We start from the raw sequence: 22605 nt of genomic DNA, 5'->3' as shown, positions 1-22605 counted from the left end.
ATCGTTGAGCACCGCGCGCAATGCAAAGGCTCCGGGCTCAGCCCGGCATCAGCGACGCGGGTCAGTAAACCGCTCCGGGGCCGGCGTCCGGGCGCCTCTCCTTACCGTGGGCGCGCCGGCTCTCTCCGACACGGAGCTCCTCCGCGACGTCCACGCGCCGTCTCCCATGCGGCGCTGCCCCGGCGTGTGCGGGCTCGGGCGCGCGTGCTCGTGTGCGTGCACGTGTGTGCGGGCTCGGGCGCGCGGGCTCGGTGTGCCTGCGGGCTTGGCGGCTGCAGCTGTGGACAATACGGTGCAGGACAGCAGCGCGCCTGGATCCCGCGGACCCGGAGCTGAGCGGCTCTGCGCTCCGGAGCCCCCGGCGAGCTGACGTTGTAGGTCCCGGTTGGAAGCCCCGAGCACCCATGCCCGGTGAGGCCACGCGTGGTCTTCGGGCGGGGCCGGGGCCGCACGGCCAGACGCCCCCAAGCACCGGTGTGGCACACGGGCCTCCACCCCGCGCTCCGGATGCCCCCCGGCGCTCCGTGCACCCCTGAAAGGCACCGAGTCCTGGCATAGCCGCGCCACCTGCGGCTTCCAGGCTGTGGGCTGTTTTTTGAGTATTTTTCATCTTCAAAGGAGAGGGCACGCAGGCCCGGGGCAGGGAGGCCAGCGGCGTCCCGGGAATCTGTAGGCCCTTTGTCCCTTGGTCTCCAGACAGCGCTCCAGTTTTTCACCGGGCTTATTTGACCCTGTGAAGTGTTTGATTTAAAGACACATTCCCAGGTCCCTGGGGCGCTCCATGCCTGAAGCGTCTGCCTTCGGATTAGGTGATGATCCTGGGGTCCTGGGATCAAGTCCCGCATCGGGCCACCTGCTCATGGGGTGTCTGCTTCTCAGACTCTCCCCCCATGCTCTCTCTCAAATAATAAAATCTTTAAAAATAATAAAGAAAGAAAGAAAGAAAGACACATTCTCGAGGCTTGGCAGGACCAGACCCGTCCGACAGTTGCTGCCGGTGGTGCCGCTGAGGCCTGAACCGTCAGGGACGAGCAGAGGACGCAGAAGCCTATTCGCCATGTTCCCATGTGCCTGCAGTGATGGCGAGAAAGTGGGGAGCACCGGTCACGACCGCGCCAGAACACGAACCGTGCGGAGATAAATTTAACGAAGACACACAGAGCGGTGCGGGAAGGTCCAAAACTCATCAGAGGGCTGCCAGGAGAGCGTCGGAAAGGGTGGGGGGCTCTGTACCCTGCGACAGGTCTGCGGATCCGGGCTGATTCCCATCCGAATCCCAGAGGGACGTTCTGGTGAGAACTGACCGGCTGCAGCGGCCCCACGACCTCGAAGATGAAGGACTAAGTGGGGGCGGGTACCTCCCGGGTCCCAGCCACCGAGAAACCACGGGCAGCAGAGGCCAACAAGTTAGCGGGTGGACAGGCGGGCAGGCTTGGCACACAGCGGGGTCGGGGATCAGACCCCCACACGCTGGATCAAATGACGTTCGACAAAGGTGCAAAGTAAACCACCCGGGAAAAGTCACTCAACCCGCGGGCAGCAGCGGCACCCTGCTCGCCTCTCACCGCCCACGCGGAAGTTAGCACGATGGATCTCAGTCCTGAACGCAAGGACTGAAACCATGAAACCACCAGAAAAACACAGGGCAGGTAATCTCCGTGACTGCGGTTTGCAGAGCTTTCTGCCTCAGATTGAAGAACTTCTGCCCCTGAAAGGATCGGGGAGGAAAGGCGAGGGACAGATCCATTTCATGCAATGCTATGTGCACTGGAAGGCGGCGGTGGGAGCCGGGACTGCCGTTGGGGCAGCAAGACTGCTGCGACCTTTGGATCCAGACACATGGACGTCAGGTCCCCAGCAGGCGCACAGGCAGGCGGCGGAGAAGCCAGAACTGCCCGTCCACGCTGAGCTGTCCCGCGATCCCCTGCTGGGTGCAGGTCCCCTGTGAGCACATCGTGGCTGCCCGGGTGACGGGCCAGCATCTGTCCACTGCGCAGGGACCCAGCACTGGCCAGAGTGTGGACCTTAGCGGCAAAGGCCACGGGCACGCCGACGGTCCAGGCAGGAGGGGTGGCGGAGTGTCAGACGGAGACCCTCGAGGTTGCACAACAGCCTCTCCAGACTCCTGGCTTAATTCCACAGAGCAAGCAAGCAAGGTCAGACGCTCCCAGACACACAAGTGGGGCCAATGGTGCTGGGACCCCCGAAGGCCAGACATTCCCAAAGGCGTCTGGAGCTCCGAGGAAGCCTCGCGTCTCGCAGCGAAGCAGGCGGACTCGGTGGAGGGCCTGAACTTAGCTCCAAGTTCGTGGCCCCTGTTTCTTCTTACGCTCTTACCGACTAGGGTGCTCACGGATCCGTGTGGACTCACGCTGCGTTTTGGCAGGACGGTGCTGGCCAAGAGCACTGGCTGTGAGCGGATTTACTGAGAAGGGGCCGGGGTGGGCGGGACCGAGGGCGGGGTGGAAGCGCTGTTCCCCGCTCCGACAGGTGGGAGGCCTCCCCCGCGCCACTCCCACTGTGGCAGACTGTGTCCCATCAGAACAGCAGGACACACAGCCCTGCGGCCACCAGGCTCCGCTCAGCCGGCCTCCAGTCCAGTCTGACTGTCGGGCTCTTGGTCAGGGCGACTGGCCCTGAGGGTGTCCCTTCAGCAAACTGGGACGGAAAGCCAGGGAAGCCAAGGCTGCTGCCCACAGGTGGTCGAGGAGGGGTCCACGAGGGCAGAAGAGGGGATCGCTGTGGTTCCCCACCTGCATGGGAGGCACGGCCCACCTCAGCCCACGAGCCCCTCCGCTCTCGAGATGCTGGCACGCCCGTCAGCCTGGAAACCTCCTGGAGGAGGCGGGCACCCCTGCACCCAGCGTCCCCAGCCCGCACTGCAGCTGGGCCCCTCCTGGAGCAGCGGTGGTCATGCAGGGAGATCGGGGGCTTGCTTGCCCGCAGGGCGCTGTCTCCACGTGCTGGCCCAGGTCGCCTCCTCCCTCTGTGTTCCGGCTCTGCTGGTGCCCCGACTCCCCAGCGCCGCGGCCTCACCGAATTCAAGTGCGCGAACGCAACTCCGGGGCTGCCCCATGCTGCCCCTGCACCACCAGGGCTCAGGCTGTGGTCCTCCAGCCTCTCCCGGCCACACGCCCCCTCGACCCCCACCAGCACTTCTCCAGAGGCGGCGCGGATGGCTTTCACATGCGGTGCCGCTCCGACCGCCCTGCCCTGCACTTCGAGCGCTTCCAGGCACCAGGCCGACGGCATCACACGAAACAGACCCCCCAAATCAGTGCAGGCCCTGGCAGGGGCGTGTGCTCCACTGGGGGCCAGCCACACACGGCCACATCCTGGCAGACGGCCACTGGGCCTCCAGGTCAGCAGGCCCGGCGGCCACGTGCAGTCCCGCGGTGGCAGCAGGCGTGCGGGCTGGGTGCTGGGCACGTGGCCGGTCCGGGCAGCCGCTAGAGGCTCGTGAGGCCGTGGGCCGCCAGGAGCACCACGTGGGGGTCCGCTGCCCGGGCACAGGAGCATGGTGGCAGCGAGCCAGCAGGTTCGGGGAGGGCTCAGGGACCATGGGGCCTGAGGGGTCGGGATGTACGGTGTCGGCAGCGGCGTTTCCGGAGGAGCGTCCCCGTGAGTCCGGGCCACCGCTCGCAGGCGCCCTCCCACCTCCCCAGGGTGGACCTGCAGGTCTGACCTGTGCTGCTCAAGGACGGAGACAGCTCCCGCGTCCACCCAGCGAGGTGAGAAATTCCTGGCGGCTCTGACGTGATTGCGTGAGGCCCGGGCGCGTGAGGAGGACATGGACTCAGATGAGGCAGGCCTGGACACCGTGGGGACGCCTGGAGCTCGGCAACCGGCTGAGCCCTTCTGGTGCCGCCCCCACAACGCCCCCCAGGGAGCCCCAGCAAGTCGCCGGGTCCGCCGGGCAGGCAGGGGACACCACCATGGATCTGCAGTGGCCACTGTGGTGGCGAACCCCGAGAACCGAGCTGACCCAGCACCCCGTGCACGCTCACTGCATGACCCTGAACTCCGTGAAAGCCGCCAAGTGTGCCTGGTTTGGGCTACGGCAGTGCTGGGCGGCACCCACGGGCAGCCTCAGGGCAGAGGGCCACCGAGGAGGCTTCAAGGAGTGTGGCCCCGAGATGCTGCCCGGGGCTCCCACGTAGCACGGCTGGACCCTGCTCCCGGGACAGCCAAGGACCCCAGGCCATGGATCTCCATGACAAGACCCCAGGTGGCCCCAAAGGACCAGCTGCCCTCACCTCGGGGGGTTTCAGGTCACCCTCAATTCCTCTCGCATACCTGGCTGGTCACTCGTCCACACTGTCCTCGCCCAGTCAGCCGGACGGACACTCGTCCACACTGGCCACGCTGTCCCCCACCATCTAGCACCCTCTGCGCCCACTGCACATGTGTGGGTCCCCACAGCCGGGTGCAGCCATACCGGAGGACGCCCGCGCGGGCCCGTGACTCCTCCAGGCTGTCCTGTGTGCTCCAGTCAGACACCATTCTCCTGCGGACTCCCTCGGGCTGCTGGCTCCGCCGCACGTCCCCTCCCCAAGCCGCCCCACCAGGCCGCTGTCCCCAGGTCCTCGCTTGCCTGCACCCATCATACGGGTCCCCGAGCTGGTGACAGCAGCCGAGGTGCCAGGGGCCATGCTCGTCGCACAGCAGCTGACTCGTGTGTTTAACCCCCGGTGACCTGGGGCATGAGGACTTGGCCGATGACGCCCAGCACCGTCCAGGAAGGGAGGACAAGACGAGACAGAGCAGCTTGTGGAAGACGCACCGCACGGTGCAGGGACGGTTCCTCCATGCGCACACGGCCGTGAAAGGAGACAGAGGGCCGGACAGGGCACAGGTGGGAAGGGGAACAATGATGCCCAATAAGGTGACACCTCAGAGCGAGGGGATGGGGAGGGAGACGGTACAGGCGCAGGTTCCCACAGCCGAGCTCCCCAACACCCCGCAAACGCTCACTGGCCGGCGGAGTGCGCCACAGTGGGGGCCGGGGGCCGCCCCACAGACTGCAGGCCGGGAGCGCCCCACAACGTGTCACCAGGCTCAGCCTGACGCATCGGAGGGGACAGCAGTCATACGGCGACCTCCCTGAGCACGACAGCACCAAACTAGGCACCGGTAACACGAAGACAAGAGGGAAACCTCCCCACACCGTGAAGTGAAACACCACCTACAAAATCCAGAGAAGAGAAGTCATCTCAGAGACTTCAGAGATTTCAGAGAAGAAATCTCAAAAAAAAAAAAAAAAAAACAACCCCAAAGAACTGGGATTCCAGGGACAGGGACAGCATGAACGCTGACCTCAGAGAGGATCGTCAATCTATCATCTTAAGCTCCTGGGAAACTAGGAAGAGACGAGCAAAAGCCGCCCAAAGCCAGCGGAAGGGAGGAATCTCTCAAGGGCGACTGGGCCCCGGCTGCCCCCAGGTTGCCCCCGAGCCGGCACCAGTCCGGAGTTCCTGAGGGGCTGCCCGCTTCTTCCCCGGGGCAGTCCACCTGTCACCCACGAGTCCCGACTGTCCTCCACAGCGGCTGGCATGCAGGGCGACCCTCCCGTGTCCCTACCCCACCCCCCGGCCTGAACCCCAAGCTCAAGGAGAGGCGGCAGGAAGAAATCTGTTTGCCTTTGCTGACTAGGCTCAGGCTAGTTGGGAAGCTGGTCCCAACAAGAAGAGTCTGCTGGTGTGGTGTTCAGGGGCATCCGGCCAGGCCCCGGCTGCAAGCGAGCCCCATCCCCAGGTCGGACGGCAACCCGCCGGCACACGGCCTCTGCCTGGCTGCCCGGGGTCCGTGGGAGCTAGACACGGGAGCCGGACAGGGCTGGGAGCTGAGCTGGCCGCCTGCCGCGAGGCCCGGGCCGGCTCTCACCTCCCGCACTCCCGCCCCTGCTGTGGCGGCAGGGACCGCTCCCGGGCCACGACTACAAAAGGGCTGATTTTAAGGGCTGGGTGTGGACTGGGTGGGGTTCCGGCCCTGACCCGCGGCCCCTCCGCCCGTTCCCACCTCTCCCCCCTGTTCCCACATTCGGACACTACCCCGCCAACCCTTCTGTGCCCAACGCCTCGCAGGCCCCGGGGGGCCAGGCCAGGCACCGGCAGCTCCTCCTTCCTTCCATGGACCCCAGTCGTCGGGGCCTCACCGCTGCACCCGCTCAGAAGGGCCCTCTGGTCCGCCCTGTGCGTGTCTGGAGCGCGTCCCGTCCGCAGGCCCACCGGCCGCCCCCGAGCACACCTGCTTTACTGCTCCGTGCTCTGGAGGGCCCTTGCACACACGTGCGTTCTGACAGCCCACGGGCTCGCCACCGTTCAGGAACAGGTCATGAGTTTCAGCAACACAAGGGGCTACCGCGGCTCAAAGGATGGCCTGGGCTGGAGACCTGAGCCCTGGCTCTCGGGCTGGGGTCGCGCACTGATGGCCGCACCTTGTGGCTTGCACTCTCCATCAGCAGCGCCTGCCACGGAGCGCCGTTCCTCCACCGGCTAGGCCGACTAGCCGGGGGCCTCCTCTGGTAATGCCCCCCGGGCCCTGCCAGTGCGGCGGAGCCCCCTTGCCCGGTGGCCCCCTTGCCCGCTGCAGCTCAGAGCAGGCCCACGCTGCCCATCCAGCCCCCCCGGCACGGGCGCACAAGGCCCAGGCGCCTGGTGGGCACCCACCGTGCTGGCGGCGCTCTGTGCTGTTTCTGGTTCTGCAGACACGTAGACCCAAGCGGGGAGGCGCTGCTCAAAGACCCCGTCGTTCTGACTCCCACCGTACCTCCCACCGCCTCCGCAGGGTGGCCAGGACCAGCGTCAAAGGGAATCCCAGACACGCCAGTCTGAGCGCCCTGGGCTCGAACGGGGCTCCCTGCCCGTGCGGGACCGTCTGCTGGTGGCGCTTCAACCACCACTTTGGTGCCAGAAAAAGAGGATTTCAACATTGGTGACAGATGTGGGTAGACCAAGGAGCGGAATGCAACGATGCCACTGTCTTGGGGGAAGGGACGCTTAAACGCCACAGTACAGCTCCTGCACCATCCCGTGGCCATCGAAAAACAGGCTTTGGCTGGCCTGCGGGCCCAGAAGAGCAGTGCGCAGTGGCAGGTGTCTCCCCACACTTCTGTGACAAGTGGGGCCGGGGTCGGCAGAGCCGCCACACCAAGCCTTCATCAGCCAATCCTGATGTGTGACTGGCACGTCAAGCCAGTGAGTTTGGGATGGTGGCCTGGAAACAGCAAAGCGTCAGCCCACTTCTTTGGAATTTTCTAGGCCCAAGCTGTGCTAAAAAGAGTCCGTGCTCAGTATCTCATCGACTCAACATTTACTGAGCCCCCGACAGGGGACGCGGAGCCGACTGCGACGGGCTCAGCCCCCGCCTTCGTGGCGCACACTGAATGACGACCGCGAGGAGTTCCGTGAAAGGAACGCCTGGTAACACGGGACGACAGCTGAGCGGAAACCCACGGTGTCAGCAGAGAGCGAACTACGGACAGTGAAGGACGGGCGCCCAGACAACGCGCACGCGTCCGTGCGGACTCTGCAGGCACCAAGGGCCGCAGCACATGTCGCAGAGAAGAAACGAGTGACGCAGAGGAGAGTCTCCGTGCGGCTGCGACCCGGACACACGCACGCACAGGCCAGCGATCCCATGTGGACTGAACGCGCGCACGCACGCACACGCACACACACACATTATCTTACGCCTACAGAGTAAGAAAAGACTTCATCAACAAGACCGAGACGCGAGGAGCACAGAGAAGAATGGTAAGTTTTACACGATGATAATCAAAAACTCTTAGGTAAGTTACGACAGCTGGCGGAGGTCGAGGGAAGTACCTGTAACATACGTAGGAGTCAGTAGCGGAACAGCAGGAGCAGCACGTCGGTGAGAGAGAGACAACCCCGCAGGTGGACACAGGAAAGGGAAACCCACAGACGAGGGCGAGCAGTCCAACGCCATCTAAGCAGCCCGCCCCTGCCGGCCCCAACGCAGCCACGTCCAGCCATACACCCGCCTGCAGCCCCGGGCAGGGGCGTCGCCAGTGTTCGGGGAGAGTCCGTTACCTTGTTTCCGAGGCTCGTCTGACCCGAAAACCACAAGAGCCCCTCACCAAGGGCCTCCGTGGAACACTGCACGAAAGATGGGCCGCTTCACGCAAGCAATGCAAGACCCCAACATGGGGATACTCCACTCCGTGGTCAAACCCGGACTCCGTGCAGGGCTCCCCGGAACGCCTCAGCCCACCATGCCGCCCGGGGCCCCTCACGACGCGGCCGCTCGGAATGTGCGAGAAGCCGCAACAATCCAACACCAGCTGGGAGGCAACCACATTCCATTCTCATGTCCACTGATGGGAAGAGACAAGAATTATTTCTTAAAAAGATGTATTCTTGAAGGAATTTTTTAATTAAAAAAATCAAAAGAAAAATTGAACAGTGCCTAAATCTTTATTTTTCATAACCTACATTTTTTCCAAATTAGACAGTTTTACACTGAATGACACAAAAGGAAACTTAAATTATCAATAGTTTACACATAAGCTTGATTCCAGTCTTAATGAAAAGAAGTAGAACGAAAACAAAGGCCCTCCAGAAAGCTTCCGGACAACGTCCCGCTCCACGGCCTGGCGGCTGCTGGCCCCACCTCTGGCTTGGATTGTCTGCCGTGCTCCAGGTGACAGGCCACCAAGCGCATGAGCCCGCGACCGCAGCTCGCTGGCGGCAGGCACAGACGCGCACCTTCCCCACCTGCGGCTCTCGAGACAAGCTGAACCGGCTTGTAAATGTAAACTGCGTGAACTCAGCCACCTGAAGCGTCTACTGCCGCCCGCTGGTGACAATCAGTGATGCAGGGACAGTCGGGCCAGACCAGGAACATCGGGACACCAACTCTTAAAAAGCAACTACTCTACTGAAATTCATGTCTGGTGAAATGCGGCAAGATTCTCATCCCTCTATTTCCAAATTGCAAGTGTGCTCACACGATTTCACAAGTTACATGTCATCTGTGATTGCTGAATCTCTGATCCCACGCCCTGAGACTCTGCGGGGAAAGCAAAGACTTCCGCTCCTACAAACGGACAAAAGCCTCCAACCGCTGGCTGCTCGCGCCAGAGCCACCGTCCACCAGCCGTGTCCCCAGCCCCCTCTTGCGCAGGCTCCCCTTCCGTGAGCGGAAGGTCTCACAGTGCTCTCTGAAAGCTGGCTTTTGGACACGAGACAGAGCTATTTGGCGCATCATCTTGGCTTCATTAGAAAAACCCCGCAGGGCCAGCCGCAACCCTGGATGCGACCGGCGGGGCCACGGGGCAGCAGTGCAGAGCCGGACCGCCAGGCCACGCGCTCCTGCGCACCAGCTGCCCCCGGGCCTGGCCGGGCCCCGTGGCTGTCCCTGCTGGCCACCTTCACCCTGCCTGCGGGGGACGGCTACAGCCGGCACTAGCGGTCTCGGCTCCACGGGGTCTGCGGGTGGGGGGACGGAGGCTGACCGCGTCCGCGCCCTCCGCCGGCAAAGACCACCACCGGCCGGACGTCCTGGGCCTCGCCTTTCCAGCTCTCCTTACAGCACTTGTAGGAGTTGGGGCGTCAGAGGTCAATTAATTCCTGATTTAAGTCAGCAGTCCCTCACCTACAAGAAAAGAAACCCCCACGTTCCTCTTACGCTAGCACGGTGTGCTCCAACACTCGAGTCCTGGCGGCTTCTCTGAGCAGACGGTCGGCGCGGCAGGGCGAACCGTGCGTAGCTAGTTCTGATTTTAAGTAGATTATCTTCTACTGTCTCCTGAAGCTCATGCCAGTTTCTGCTTCCACATGAGCTATGATTAGTATGTATTTACAGACTTGGGAGAAGAGCATGAAAATGTCAGGAGGCTTTGCTAGGACTTTCCATTTCCCTTCTGCAGCAGCAAAGAGGCAGAATCAGACCAACACACCAGCATCAGAGAAAAAGAAAAACACCTCAACAAATTAAAATAATATTCAAACCACAACATTGAGTTTATCTACATCCAGCTCAATAGCAACATTTATAATATATCAATAATTTTTATCAGATTTTTCTCTTTAGGGTACCTTTTTCATATGTTCTGATTATTTACAACTGTACAAGCAAAGCACACACTCCCAGGTGCACGGAGGAATGCGGCACGGACCGTCTGCATCCACAGGACTCCCCCACCCGGAAAGGGCGGACCGTCTGCATCCACAGGACTCCCCCACCCGGAAAGGGTCAGCTGCTGAAGATCTTCGGGGTCTACTGCAGAACCACTGCCAGGCCCTGTGCTACAGAGCGTGCGCTCAGCGGCACCCGCGGCCGCAGCCCCACCAAACCGAGCGGGCCCTGTGACCCACGCGCGCCAACCCAGGGGCCAGTCTCCACCAACTCTAAGCTGTCTTATACAAAAGTTAAGGCAAAGTCATTTTCAAGTTTAAATAAAATTCAAGTCTTTAAATATTGGATGGAAATAATGTTTTAAAAAGAACCCTCAGTCTTGTTAAATAACTTTTTGTGGAATAAACTGTATGGTTACATTTAGCAGGAAATGTTTTAATGTCTGCTGCTTAGAATACTTCAAGAACAAATTTAGGCATTTTAAAACAAAATAATTTATATTTAACTTTATTATGAACTGCTAGCGTGAGTGCATGCGAGTTCTTCAGAGCGCAGCACTTCCAGAGGGGGTCGCTGAGACCCTCGTCTCGGAGGAACGGCGAGCCTCGCCACCAAGGGCACTGCAGACCACTCTCTCACGACTTAAGGAACACTTCCACTGTGTGCCGCCGCGGAGGTCCGGGAAGGCGCCCACGGAGCTGGCTAACGTGGGGCAGACGCGGGAGCCACGGTGGCACCCACACCTTCCCCGCGGCTCCCGGGAGCAAGACAACATCAGGGTACATTTTCGCGGGGACACGTCAGTCAGTGGGCAACCAGGTTTATGTTTTCATTTCAGTTCTATTCACAATGTGCTTTGACTCTATCTTACACAACAGCCACGTGAGCCAGGAGTGAGCGGCTGGTTACTTGCTTGCAGCACATCAAAACTCAAGGTTTCAGGGCTCTCTTGGGTGCATCTCGCCCAGTAGATCAAAAACGGGCTTTACTTTTTTTAAAACAAAACAAAACAAAAACACAAACACTAGCGTCACTTGCTAAGGCTCTGAATGAAGTACAACCCCCACGCCGGTGAGGGCGCGGCTGACCCCATCCCCTCTCCAGGCCGCACGGACTGCGTCACCTCCAACCTCCATCCCAGCTGTCCTCAGCCCACGCATCGGTCTGGACATCGCAGAGGAATGCACTTGCTAACCAGTTGTTTTAAAAAAGTAGTAGCATAGTTCCGCTTAATTTAGAAAAACTCACTCTATAGAGCTTGCATTCATAGCACGTGGAGGCTTAATAAAAATATCAATGTTAGGATAAATGCATTTTCTATCCTGAAAAAAATCAGACTTATCCATCACCTCCAGGGAAGCACCAACCTAAAATAAGGTTTGTATTAATTAAATCCTGAAAAACAGATTTTTTTCAAGAGGGGGGAAATCTGACTCATGGAAGAAAAACCACTTGTAGGCACCTCACCGGCCTTGTCTACGCTGCAAGCCCCTAACCAGCGGCTCATTCTCGGCCCCGAGGGGGACAGTGCTTAGTTGTGGCGACCCAGCTCCTCACAGCCCTCCCAGACCTCGGCGCTCACTGAGGGGACTTGGGAGGGGTGCTCTGTTCTCTGTGTGGACGCTTCCCGGCGGCCGGGGGCGAGGGCCGGCGGCCTGGCGGCCTCCTCTGGTCTTTGGGTGGTCCCGGGTTGGACTTGGGGGCGGGGGGCTCTCTCTCGGTGAGCTTCTTTTCTTCCTTCCCGCAGCTGACAGCGTTGGGCTTCTGTTCTTTCGGCGGCTGCAACGGGGAAGACGGGGGCTCTCTACTCGTCCTCTGACAGATCTCCGCGTAGCTGGGTTTCCGCAGTTCCTGGAACAGACACGATGCTGGGGTTACGTACGCAGAAGGACACGTCCAAATGTGCGAGAGTAGGTTCGCTTCTGCTAAGTGAACCAAGTTTTCAGCAGGTGCTCGACTCCACACTCGGAAGTGCTATCACTTGTAAAAGTTCATGAATTTCAACAGCTTTTGTTTCCCCTGCAGCACAAGGTTCTCTCCGAGGCACTCTAGGAACATCTTATAAAAATGGGTAAAACCAGAAACAGTCCTGAGATACACAGTGCAGACCTCTGTGCCCTCCCGAGTCACACAGAAGCCTAAAATGTGTGCGAAAAGGTGCCCCTGGAAAGAGCCAGAAGCAGCATCTACTTTCCCTCCCCACGGGTCCTTGCAAACACCGCCACTTTGCACAGCATGGGCTTCCTGGAACCCCCGAAAACCATGCTGCCCATCACTGACCAAGGAGATTCAAATAATGTTTGTGCCCATTTCAAACCAGAGGCTGGTGGTGTGGATTCAGGAAAGGTGAAGACAGAGTAAAAAACTTTTTAAAATGTTAATTTTTCAGGTAAGTGGAAGCTTGAAAGCCAAATAACAGAAGAGAAAGGCCATGTACTAACTTAAAAGTAACTGTAATCTATAAACGTTTCCTTTCAAGATGCAACCTTACAGCTGGGGGTCTAACTCCCAAATTTAAATGACGAAAGTTCCCCAAATCAGAATAGACAAGGCTGGGGGCACCAAGGGGGAAGGAGGCAGGCAGAGGAGCTGGCAGGGAGGCCCGTGGCCAGGAGGGAGCCGCCCGACAGGGAGAACAGGTGGGCAGGGGTGGCGCGGCTCCTTCTCGACACCCCTTGGGAGGAGACTCGCCCGAGTGATCGGGATCCCTGGAGAGCATGTGGCTACAGTCTTGACGCTTCGAAAGACAACGTCACTCAACCAACAGTGAAAGCAGCAGCCCCCAGGGTGGCGGCACCGAGCGACAGCCCGCGCTCGGTGTACCCGAGGTACTCGGTGCGGAAAGCGCGGTGCCAACACAGGTAAACCCAGCGGGCCGGAGGCCACTGAAGAGCAGCTGACACAGGACAGGGACCCCGAGCCCCTCCCCCCAGGGGCGGCTGGGACACGTACCGTGGCAGCGCCGTTCACCTGCACCGATTTACTGGCCGTCGTAGTTAGGGCAGAAGGAAGTCTGTCCACACTCGAGGCTTCTCTCTGCTTCTCCACCACCTTGGGATCCCTGTAAAATGCCACCACGGGCGTGACTCTCGCACTCACCCGCAACAGGCAAGGGCAGTCCGACAGCGCCGAGGGGGGCCCAAAGCAGTACTTACTCCGGCAGCCGGGCGGGGGAGGGGGAGCGCCCGTAGGCTGCAGACGGGGCACAGGGGGCCGGCACCAAGGGCTCTCTGGGGGTCACCGCGGGAAGCGTGCTCGTGCCTGCATCCGCATTTAGGCTCTGAAAACCAGGAGGAGGACAGTTTAACTTGGGTAGAGACGCAGCCCTCAGACTTCTGTCCCCATGAATTAGACACACAAACAAAGGTCCTACTCTGAATGACAAGCCTTCCCACCTTCCTCCGGTGGGGTGGGGGGGCACCAGCATGGTCAAAGCATGGCCTAGACCAAGCGGGGCAGGTGGAAAACACTGCCAACTAGCAGCACGAGGAAAGAGACTCCTGCCTGTCCAGAGCGCTCCCCCACAGCCCACGGACCCCTCACCACTTCTGCGACTCGGGCTCCCCTCTGGGCCTCCACTTGCTCCACTTTCTCCAATTCTACTTTCCGAGCAGACCAAAGGTTCAGAGGCGGACTGAGCTGAGAACACCCGGAGGGAGCAAGGTGGGCGGGATGGCACCATCTGTGCCCTCTGTCCCTGGCACCGGCGCCATACCAGAGCACCAGACTCTTCCCAAGTCCATGCTCAGCTACGGGAGCGGAAAACGCCTCCTTTCTGTAAAGGTTCATCGGCTCCGGGACCTGGCTACGCTGCAGTGCAGACGGCAGCCAGCGCGCGACCCGCTCCCCTTGGGGACGAGCTGCCAAGCCCCTTCCAGCCGCCTCCTGCAGGCAAGCACCGAGGCAACGGAAAAAGCTGCTGCAGGGGCTTCAGGGAGAAGCTGTGACTCCCCCGGCAGTGGGATCCAGCTCACACCTGTTTAAAGTGGCCCTTCTTTCGGAAGACTACATTTCGGAGACTTGAAATGTAAACCATTGCAGTTGCTGCTTTTGAAGCAGGCGGAGGCCAGCCTGTTCTCTTCCCGTTCCCGCCACCAAGGGGAGTAAGGCCAGGGGGAAGGCTGGAAGTCAAGGTCCCTCCAGCGTTCGGACTCTGGCACCGATGCAGAAGGCAGCTGTAACCCAGAGACACGGTCTGAAAGTTTAAGACTTAACGCACAAGACATGCCAAGGGCAGCAAGTGCTGGGTGCTGTCTTGCACACATTCCTGAAGTCCACGCCCCCTCCGAGGTTAAGGACCAGAGCAGTAAGCACGTGGCAGCGTGACGGGGTCCGGACACGGGGCTTGATGAACCCCTCCCCGAGCCCCTGGCTCCTCCAGCTTCTGGTTACCAGAGATGATAATGCAGGGGCTCTGTGGTGGCCCCGTACGTCTACATGGGCCGGTGTAGCGGCAAGGCGGCACCTGCCCCAATCCAGCGGCCTTCCATCATGGTGCAGGAGGGGACTGTGACTGAGCCAGGCAGAGAACTCACACAAGGACGCATGTCACTGTGGCAACGTGCTAGGTGCCCCACACCTCTGCCCCGGCGAGAGCTCACCCGGCGCCATGCACCATTCCCAGCCAATACACAGACCCTCCGTCCCTTGGGCACTGCTGCAGAAGCCAGGGGCACTGCAGACTCACAGTCTCGGGCTCACGTGGCTCACCAGGTGCTTACAGAAGAGGGAGAGCAACGAGTGCGGTTGCAGAGCTGACCAAAGCCACCAAGCAGAATTACAGTAGGATGTCTCCGGGCCCCTTGCTGTGGCGTGCGCCACTAAAAAGTCTACCACTTCTGTTGCAACTCAGGTTTCTGTGTTATTTTGTGGACTTGTAAAATAAAGGCAGGTCCTGAATAACAACAACAGAAGTGCAATCTGAGCCTTGTGGGGACAGGGAGCATCTGTATGGCACAGGGCACCGGTTTACACCTGACCTTGGTGGGCAGTAAGGGAACGAACAGAGAAGGTCTAGTCAGGTTCCAGCCTGACCCTGCCACTGCACACCACGCAGCCTCTGGATCACCCCCGTCTCTGGAGCTCCGGCACGCACCAGCACCGCCTTAGGAAGAGTGTGGCAGAGCCCCCGGCGCCGAGGCACCAGGCCGACGCCGCGGTCCGGAGCTTACCCTTTCTTTCGCGGACCCTAGTAACAAGCTGGACAGCCTGTTTTCAAACAGGTCCTCTGTCTTCAGGTGGCCTGCTGCCCCAGGCAACGGAGGGAAGTTGGACAGTCCTAATTCGAAGCTCGGGGACGGGGGCTTTGGTGGCGTTGGAGACTGAGTTTGACTCCTCTGAAAGAGAATAACACGGTCATGCTGCAGGAGCGCAGACTGTCCGGGACTATGCCCCGGAGCGATGCACTCCAGCTTCCAGCTTCCAGCTTCCACCTGTCTGGGAACAAGGGAGGTCTCCCCCTCCCCCCCAACCACAGCACTTCGTCATTTAAGCAAAGGTCATTTATTACATGACTGGAACCATCAGGAGCACAGCTAGGAAGCTGAACCCTCCTGAGGCTGCCGCCGGCTGTACAAAGCTACCTCTCTGGGATGCCAGGACCGTCCGGTTCCCGGCCCACAGCCGGCCACAGACCGGGGCACGCAACATGTGGCTGAGCAGAGCACAGCACATGGACAGCGGAGGGACAAGTGAGGGAGGCAAATTCAACCCCCCCCGGCTGACCATCACGACAGCCTGTGTATGGCCACTGACCATACGCACCTCCAGACAGGGACTGTTTTATTACCGGAGAGCCTGTCACCTGACTTGCCTGACAGTGAAAGAAAGGAACAAAAAAATGCCACTCTGCTCTGAAACTTATGTAAGAAGCTTTACAAAGATTTCCATTAAAAAATAGTTTAAAAAAGGGTCCTGGGTGGCTCAGTCACTTAAGCATCTGCCTTCGCCTCAGGTCATGATCCCACGGTCCTGGGATCGACTCCCCCATCCCGCCCTCTGCTCAGTGGGGAGTCTGCTTCTCCCTCTCCCTCTGCACCTCCTCCCCTCTCCTGCTTGATCGCGCTCTCACTCTCTCAAATAAATAAATAAAATCTTTTAAAAAATAGTTTAAGGGGTGCCAAGGTGGCTCAGTGGGTTAAGCCTCTGCCTTTGGCTCAGGTCATGATCTCAGGGTCCTGGGATCGAGCCCCGCATCAGGCTCTCTGCTAGGTAGGGAGCCTGCTTCCCTCAGCCCTCTCTGCCTGCCTCTCTGCCTACCTGTGATCTCTGTCAAATAAATTCTTAAAAAAAAAAAAAAATAGTTTAAGAAGGGGGAAGGGACTTCAGTTACCTGAAACCTTATTTATTTAAACACTTTATACTTTAAAATCACTATGTAAAAACATGGTATTTGATCACAGATTTTTATCAGATTTCTTGAGTTTTCTTCACAATAATATCCAAGAGTAATTTATAAATCCAAGATCCCGAAGAAAGGGATGTATTTTTATTGAAAAATTATCAGAGCAACTTGCTTTAACAAGCTAGAGTCATACAGTGAGCATCCCATTCCTTGGAGAAGATAAGAGACAGAGGGGGACAGTTATCTGGGTGAAGTGCAGGCTACTTTGACCGGAAACAAGGCTTTCATGGGGCTCAGGTAGCTTCAAAGGACCAACACTGCCCAGCAACTTACACCAACAGGAAGATGATTCCCTACAGAGGCAGAATCTGGAGAAAGTCTGTTAGAACTCAAGAGACAGCAGGTTAAAGAATGAAAAGGGACCCACAATGACAAAAATCCCTGTGTCTTAGGGAAATTCATCCCAAACCACAAAATAAGGTTAAGACCACAGCCAGAGATCTAAGCAAAAAATCTAAGTAATATGCTTGACAGAGAACTTAAAGTAATGATCCTAAGGATGCCCACTGAGCTTGAGAAAAGAAGACATCAGGGAGATCCTTACCCTAGAGACAGAAGAGCAAAAACAAACACACAAAACACACACACACAAAAACAACTGATCAGAGATGATGAGCACAATAAACAAGCTAGGAACAGGTTTGATGCAATGAACCGCAGGCTAGAGGAAACAGGAACAAATTAGTGACCTAGGAGATGAAGTAATGGAAAGTAATGAAGTTGAACAGAAGAAAGCAAGCATTATGGAACATAAGGAACACAAGAAGAGACTCAGGGAACTCAGTGACCCTATCAAACATAACCACATTCTTATCAACAGGAGTCCCAGAAGAAGAGAGAAAAGGAGGCAGAAAGTTTATTTGAGGAAGTAACAACTGGAATCTAGAAGAAAAAAAAGAACTCCCATCAACATCAGTAAAAGCAGGCCAACACCAGGACATACTGTAAATTAAACTTGCAAAAAATAGTGATAAAGAAAACGTCTTAAAAGCACCAACACAAATCATTAATGTAAAAAGGAAGACCCATAAAGTTAGCTGGAGGTTCTGCAACAGAAAGCTGGCAAAGCACAAGGGAGCGGCATGGTACAGTTAGGGAGCTGAAGGGAAACCTGCAGCCAGGAACACTGGGTCCAGCAAGGCTGTCATTCAGAACAGGAAAGACAAAGGGTTTCCCAGACCAACAAAACCTAAAGAAGTTCGTGACCACTAAACCAGCCCTGCAGGAAATATTAAGGTGACTCTCTGAGGGGAAAAGACCAAAAATGACAAAGACAGGAAATGATCAGAGAAAATCTCCAGAAACAATGAAATCAGTAATAAAATGGCACTAAATATAGATCTATCAACAATCACTCTGTACGTAAATGGTCTAAATGCTCCAATCAAAAGACACAAAGCCTCAAAATAGATTAAGAAAAAAAGTAAGATCCATCTATGTGCTGTCTATGACTCATTTTGGACCCAAAGACACCTCCAGATTGAAAGTGAGGGGGTGGAGAACCATTTATCCAAGTACATGGCTGTCAAAGAAAACCAGAGTAGAAGACTTTAAACAATAGACAGTCTAGATTATAAACCAAAGAATGTAACAAGAGAACAGGAAGAGCACTCTATCATAGAAAAGGGGACAATCCAACAAAAAAGACCTAAAAATTGTATTTATGCACCCAACATGGGAGCACCCAAATATATAAACCTATTAATAACAAACATAAACATACTGGTGATAACACAAATAACAGTAGGGGACTTCCACACCCCACTCACAGCAACGGACAGATCATATAAGCAACAAAGCCACAAGGACACAACGGCTTGGAATGACACAATGGAGCAGGTGGACTTAACAGATATATTTAGAACATTTCATTTTAACACAGCAGAATACACATTCTTTTCAAGTGCACACGGGACATTCTCTAGAACAGACTACATATCAGGTCACAAAGCAGGCCTCAACAACTACAAAAAAGACTGAGGTCATACCACGCATCTTTTCAGACTGCAAGTCTATGAAACTTGAAGTCAACCACAAGAAAAAATCTGGAAGACCACAAATATTTGAAGGTTAAACAACATGCTACTAAACAATGAATGAATAGGTCAATCAGGAAATCAAATAAGAAATAAAAAAACACAGGGAAACAAATGACAATGAAAGCACAATGCTCCAAAGCCTTTGGGACGCAGCACAAGCTGTTCTAGGAGCGAAGTATACACAGCACAGGCCTACGTCAAGAAGCAAGAAAAATCTCAAATAGACAATCTTATACCTAGAAGAGGCTGAAAAGAACAACAAAGCCTAAACCAACAGAAGGAAGGAAATTATAAAGATTAGAGCAGAAAAAAGTGATACAGAAACTAAAGAAAACAATAGAACAGATCAATGAAACCAGGAGCTGGTTCTTTGAAACAACGAATAAAACTGATAAACCCTTGGCCAGATTTTCCAAAATGAAAAGAGAAAGGTCCCTAAATAAATAAAATCACAAATGAGAAAGGAGAAATAACAGCCAACACCACAGAAATACAAACAATAAGAGCATATTATTAAAAAAACTACATGCCAAAAAATGGGCAACTTGGAAGACACAGATAAGCTCCTAGAATCATATAATGTACCAAAACTGAAACAAGAAAAAGCAGAAAATTTAAGCAGACAAATAACCAGCAAAGAAACTGAGTAAGTAATCAAAAAACTCCCCCAAAACCAAAAGTCCAGGGCCAAATGGCTTCCCGGGGGAATTCTACCAGCATTATCCTAATTCTAAAATCAGATAAAGACTCCACTAAAAAAAAGAGAAGTTCAGGCATATTTATCCCTGATGAACATGAATGCAAAAATTCTCAATAAAATACTAGCAAACAAAATCCAACAACACATTAAGAAAACCATTCACTACAATCAAGTGGAATTCATTCCACATGGCTTCAAGCATGGTTCAATATTCACAAATCAATCAACATGATTTACCACATTAATAAAAGAAAGGATAAAAACCATATGAGCAGGTGCCTTGGTGGCTCAGTGGTTAAGCCTCTGCTTTCAGCTCAGGTCATGATCCCAGGGTCCTGGGATCGAGCCCCGCATCGGGCTCCCTGCTCCACAGGAAGCCTGCTTCTCCCTTTCCCACTGACCCTGCTTGTGTTCCCTCTATTGCTGTCTCTTTGTCAAATAAATAAAATGCTTACAAATAAAAAACCACATGATCATTTCCATAGATGCAGACAAAGCACAACATCCAATCATGATAAAAAACCCCCAATAAAGTAGGTACAGAGGGAAAATACCTCGATATATAATAAAGGCCATCTACGACAACCCCACAGCATCTTCAGTGGGGGAGAAGGGAGAGCCTTTCCTGTATGGTCGGCAACACAAGAAGGATGTCTGCTCTCACCACTGTTATTTACGAAGCACTGGAAGTCCTGGCCTCAGCGGTCAGACAACAGAGAGAACTAAAAGTCATCCAGGGGCGCCTGAGTGGCTCGGTCGGTTAAGTGTCTGCCTTCGGCTCAGGTCAGGATCCCAGGGTCCTGGGATCGAGCCCCCCGTCAGGCTCTCTCTTTCTCCACTCCACCTGTACTCTCTGTCTCTGTCTCTCTAAGAATTAAATCAAATCTTAAGGAAGGAAGGAAGGTCATCCAAATCAGCAAGGAAGAAGTCAAAACTTCCATTATTTTCAGATAATGGCCCACACCTTAAACTGGAAAGATTCTACCAAAAAACTGTTAGAACTGATGAACAAATTTAGTAAAGTCACAAGTTACAAAATCCACGTACAGAAAGCTGTTGTGTATCTATACACTAATAATGAAGCAGCACAAAGAGAAAGTAAAGAATCAATCCCATTCAATACTGCACCAGAAACAGGTAAGATACTGGGAAGAAGCCTGACCCAACAGGAGAAAGACGTGCACACTCTGCAAACTGTGAAACACTGATGAGAGAAACTGAAGACGACATGAAGAAATGGAAAGGCATTCCATGTTCATGGACTGAAAGAACAGATGCTGTGAAAATGTCTGTAAGACCCAAAGCAGTCTGCACATTGAATGTAATCCCTACCAAAATACCAACAGCATTTTTCACAGAGCTGGAAGAAATGATCCTATAATTTGTATAGAATCACATAAGACCTCAAATAGGCAAAAGCAATCTTGAAAAAGGAAAAAAAAAAAAAGAAAAAGAAAAAGAAAAAGCTGGCAGCATCACAATTCCAGACTTCAAGCTGGATCATAAAGACAGTGTGGTTCTGGCGCAAAAATAGATGCCCAGATCAGTAGAACAGAACAGAGAGCCCAGAAAAGGACCGTCAACTCTACGGTCAACTAATCTTTGACAAAACAAGAAAGAATGTCCAATGGAAACAAGACAGTCTCTTCAACAGATGGTGCTGGGAAAATTGGACAGCCACACGCAGAAGAATGAAACTGGACCATTTTCTTATACCACACACAGAAATAAATTCAAAGACCTCAATGTGACACCTGAAAAGTCCTAAAGAGAACACAGGCAGTAATATCTCTGACAGTGGCAGGAGCAACTTCTTTCTTGGTAAGTCTCTAGAGGCAGGGAAACAAAAGCAAAAATGAACTAGTGGGACTTCATCAAGATCCAAACTTTCTGCACAGCACAGGAAACACAATCAACCAACTGCAGGGCAACTTTCAGAATGGATGAAGTTACATGCAAGTGATGTATCTAATAAAGGGTTAGTGTCCAAAATCTACAAGAACTTCTACCACTCAACACACCAAAATTAATACTCCTATTAAAAGACAGGCAGAAGACATGAACAGACATTTCTCCAGAGATATCTGGATGGTGAATAGACACATGAAAAGATGCTCAACATCACCCATCATCAAGGAAATGCAAATCAAAACCACAATGAGAAAAAACGTCACAGTGGTCAGAATGGCTAAAATTAACAAGCCAGGAAATGAAGGTGTTGACAAGGATGCGGAGAAAGGGGAACCTCGTGCATTGTTGGTGGGAATGTAAGCTGCTGGTGCAGCTGCTCTGGAAAACAACATGGAGATTCCTCAAAAAAATAAAAATAGAGCTACCCTCTGAACCAGCAATTACACTAGGTATTTACCCAAAGAAAACAAAAACACTAATTCAAAGGGATACATGCACCCCGATGTTTATAGCAGCGCCATTTACAACAGCCAAACTCTGTGTCTCTGTGTGTGTGTGTGTGTAACAATGGAGTATTAGTCAGCCAACAAAAAGAACAAAATCTTGTCATTTGCAATGACATGAATGGAACTAGAGGTATTACGCTAAGTGAAATAAGTCAAAGAAAGACAAGAGCACACGATCTCACGCATATGCAGAACTGAAGAAAAAGCAGATGAGCAAGGGGAAGAGAGAGAAACCAAGGAACAGACTCTTCATGTAGAGCACACACTGCTGGTCGCCAGAGGGAAGAGGGGCATGGGAGGGGGGACACAGGTGACGGGGAGGAAGGTGTGCACCTGTTGTGACGAGCACTGGCGGCGCATGGGCAGTCCTGAAGCACTACGCTGTGCGCTGAAGCTACGCTGGGTGGACTGAGTGCAACCGAACACTTTTATCAATAAACCAAAGTTGAAAATATCAACCGCACCGTGTCTTTCCGGCGTCCCTGCCTGTTTCTCACCTTTATCACAGCGCAGGTAGCTGAGGCTCTGCTCGTTGTGGAGGACGACGTGCCCTCAGAAGCAAGCCCACGCTTATGATCACTCAGCCCCTCCACACTTCGGGAGCCTCGGCGACTTGGCAAGGCTCTGAGTTAGGCCCAGATCTGTGGTCTCAAAGTACTTCTCAGGGGCTTTCATTTGCATTTTCTGAGGTGAATCCAGGTTTTCAGAAGACCATGTTTCCAGGCGTTCAAACTTCACAAAAGTTTACTAGACCCCGAGGCCTGGGGAACAGGAAGGACAGGCGACAACGGCCGAGGTACAGAGGTACCAAGCGGCAGCACCCGTGGGTGAGGGCTCATCTTGAGGTGAGGTACAAATGTGGCCCTCGTCCCACAGCCTGGCTGGGCCAAGCGAACACATGCTATTACCCATTTCTAAGTTCCGGAAGTCACCAGACTGTCCCGA

The 22605-nt window shown here is 54.9% G+C and overlaps 1 protein-coding gene across 5 annotated transcripts in view; it reads right to left on the bottom strand.

The window, feature by feature from the left end:
- Nucleotides 1–8419: 8419 nt before the first annotated feature.
- LARP4B (La ribonucleoprotein 4B) overlaps nt 8420–22605 on the bottom strand; it is a 91702-nt gene continuing 77516 nt past the window's right edge. For all 5 annotated transcript variants that reach the window (XM_046013964.1, XM_046013967.1, XM_046013965.1 and 2 more), the window contains 4 exons: nt 15273–15437; nt 13257–13381; nt 13054–13162; nt 8420–11952 (listed from right to left, as the gene is read on the bottom strand). In XM_046013964.1, coding sequence (XP_045869920.1) covers nt 11680–11952; nt 13054–13162; nt 13257–13381; nt 15273–15437 — 672 coding nt within the window. In that variant the 3' untranslated portion in view covers nt 8420–11679. The remainder of the gene's footprint in view (nt 11953–13053; nt 13163–13256; nt 13382–15272; nt 15438–22605) is intronic.

The sequence above is a fragment of the Meles meles genome, chromosome 7 (assembly GCF_922984935.1).
Source record: "Meles meles chromosome 7, mMelMel3.1 paternal haplotype, whole genome shotgun sequence".
Taxonomy (NCBI): Eukaryota; Metazoa; Chordata; class Mammalia; order Carnivora; family Mustelidae; genus Meles; species Meles meles.
Note: the sequence above shows the minus strand (reverse complement) of the source record. Positions and strands in the feature narration are given on the sequence as shown.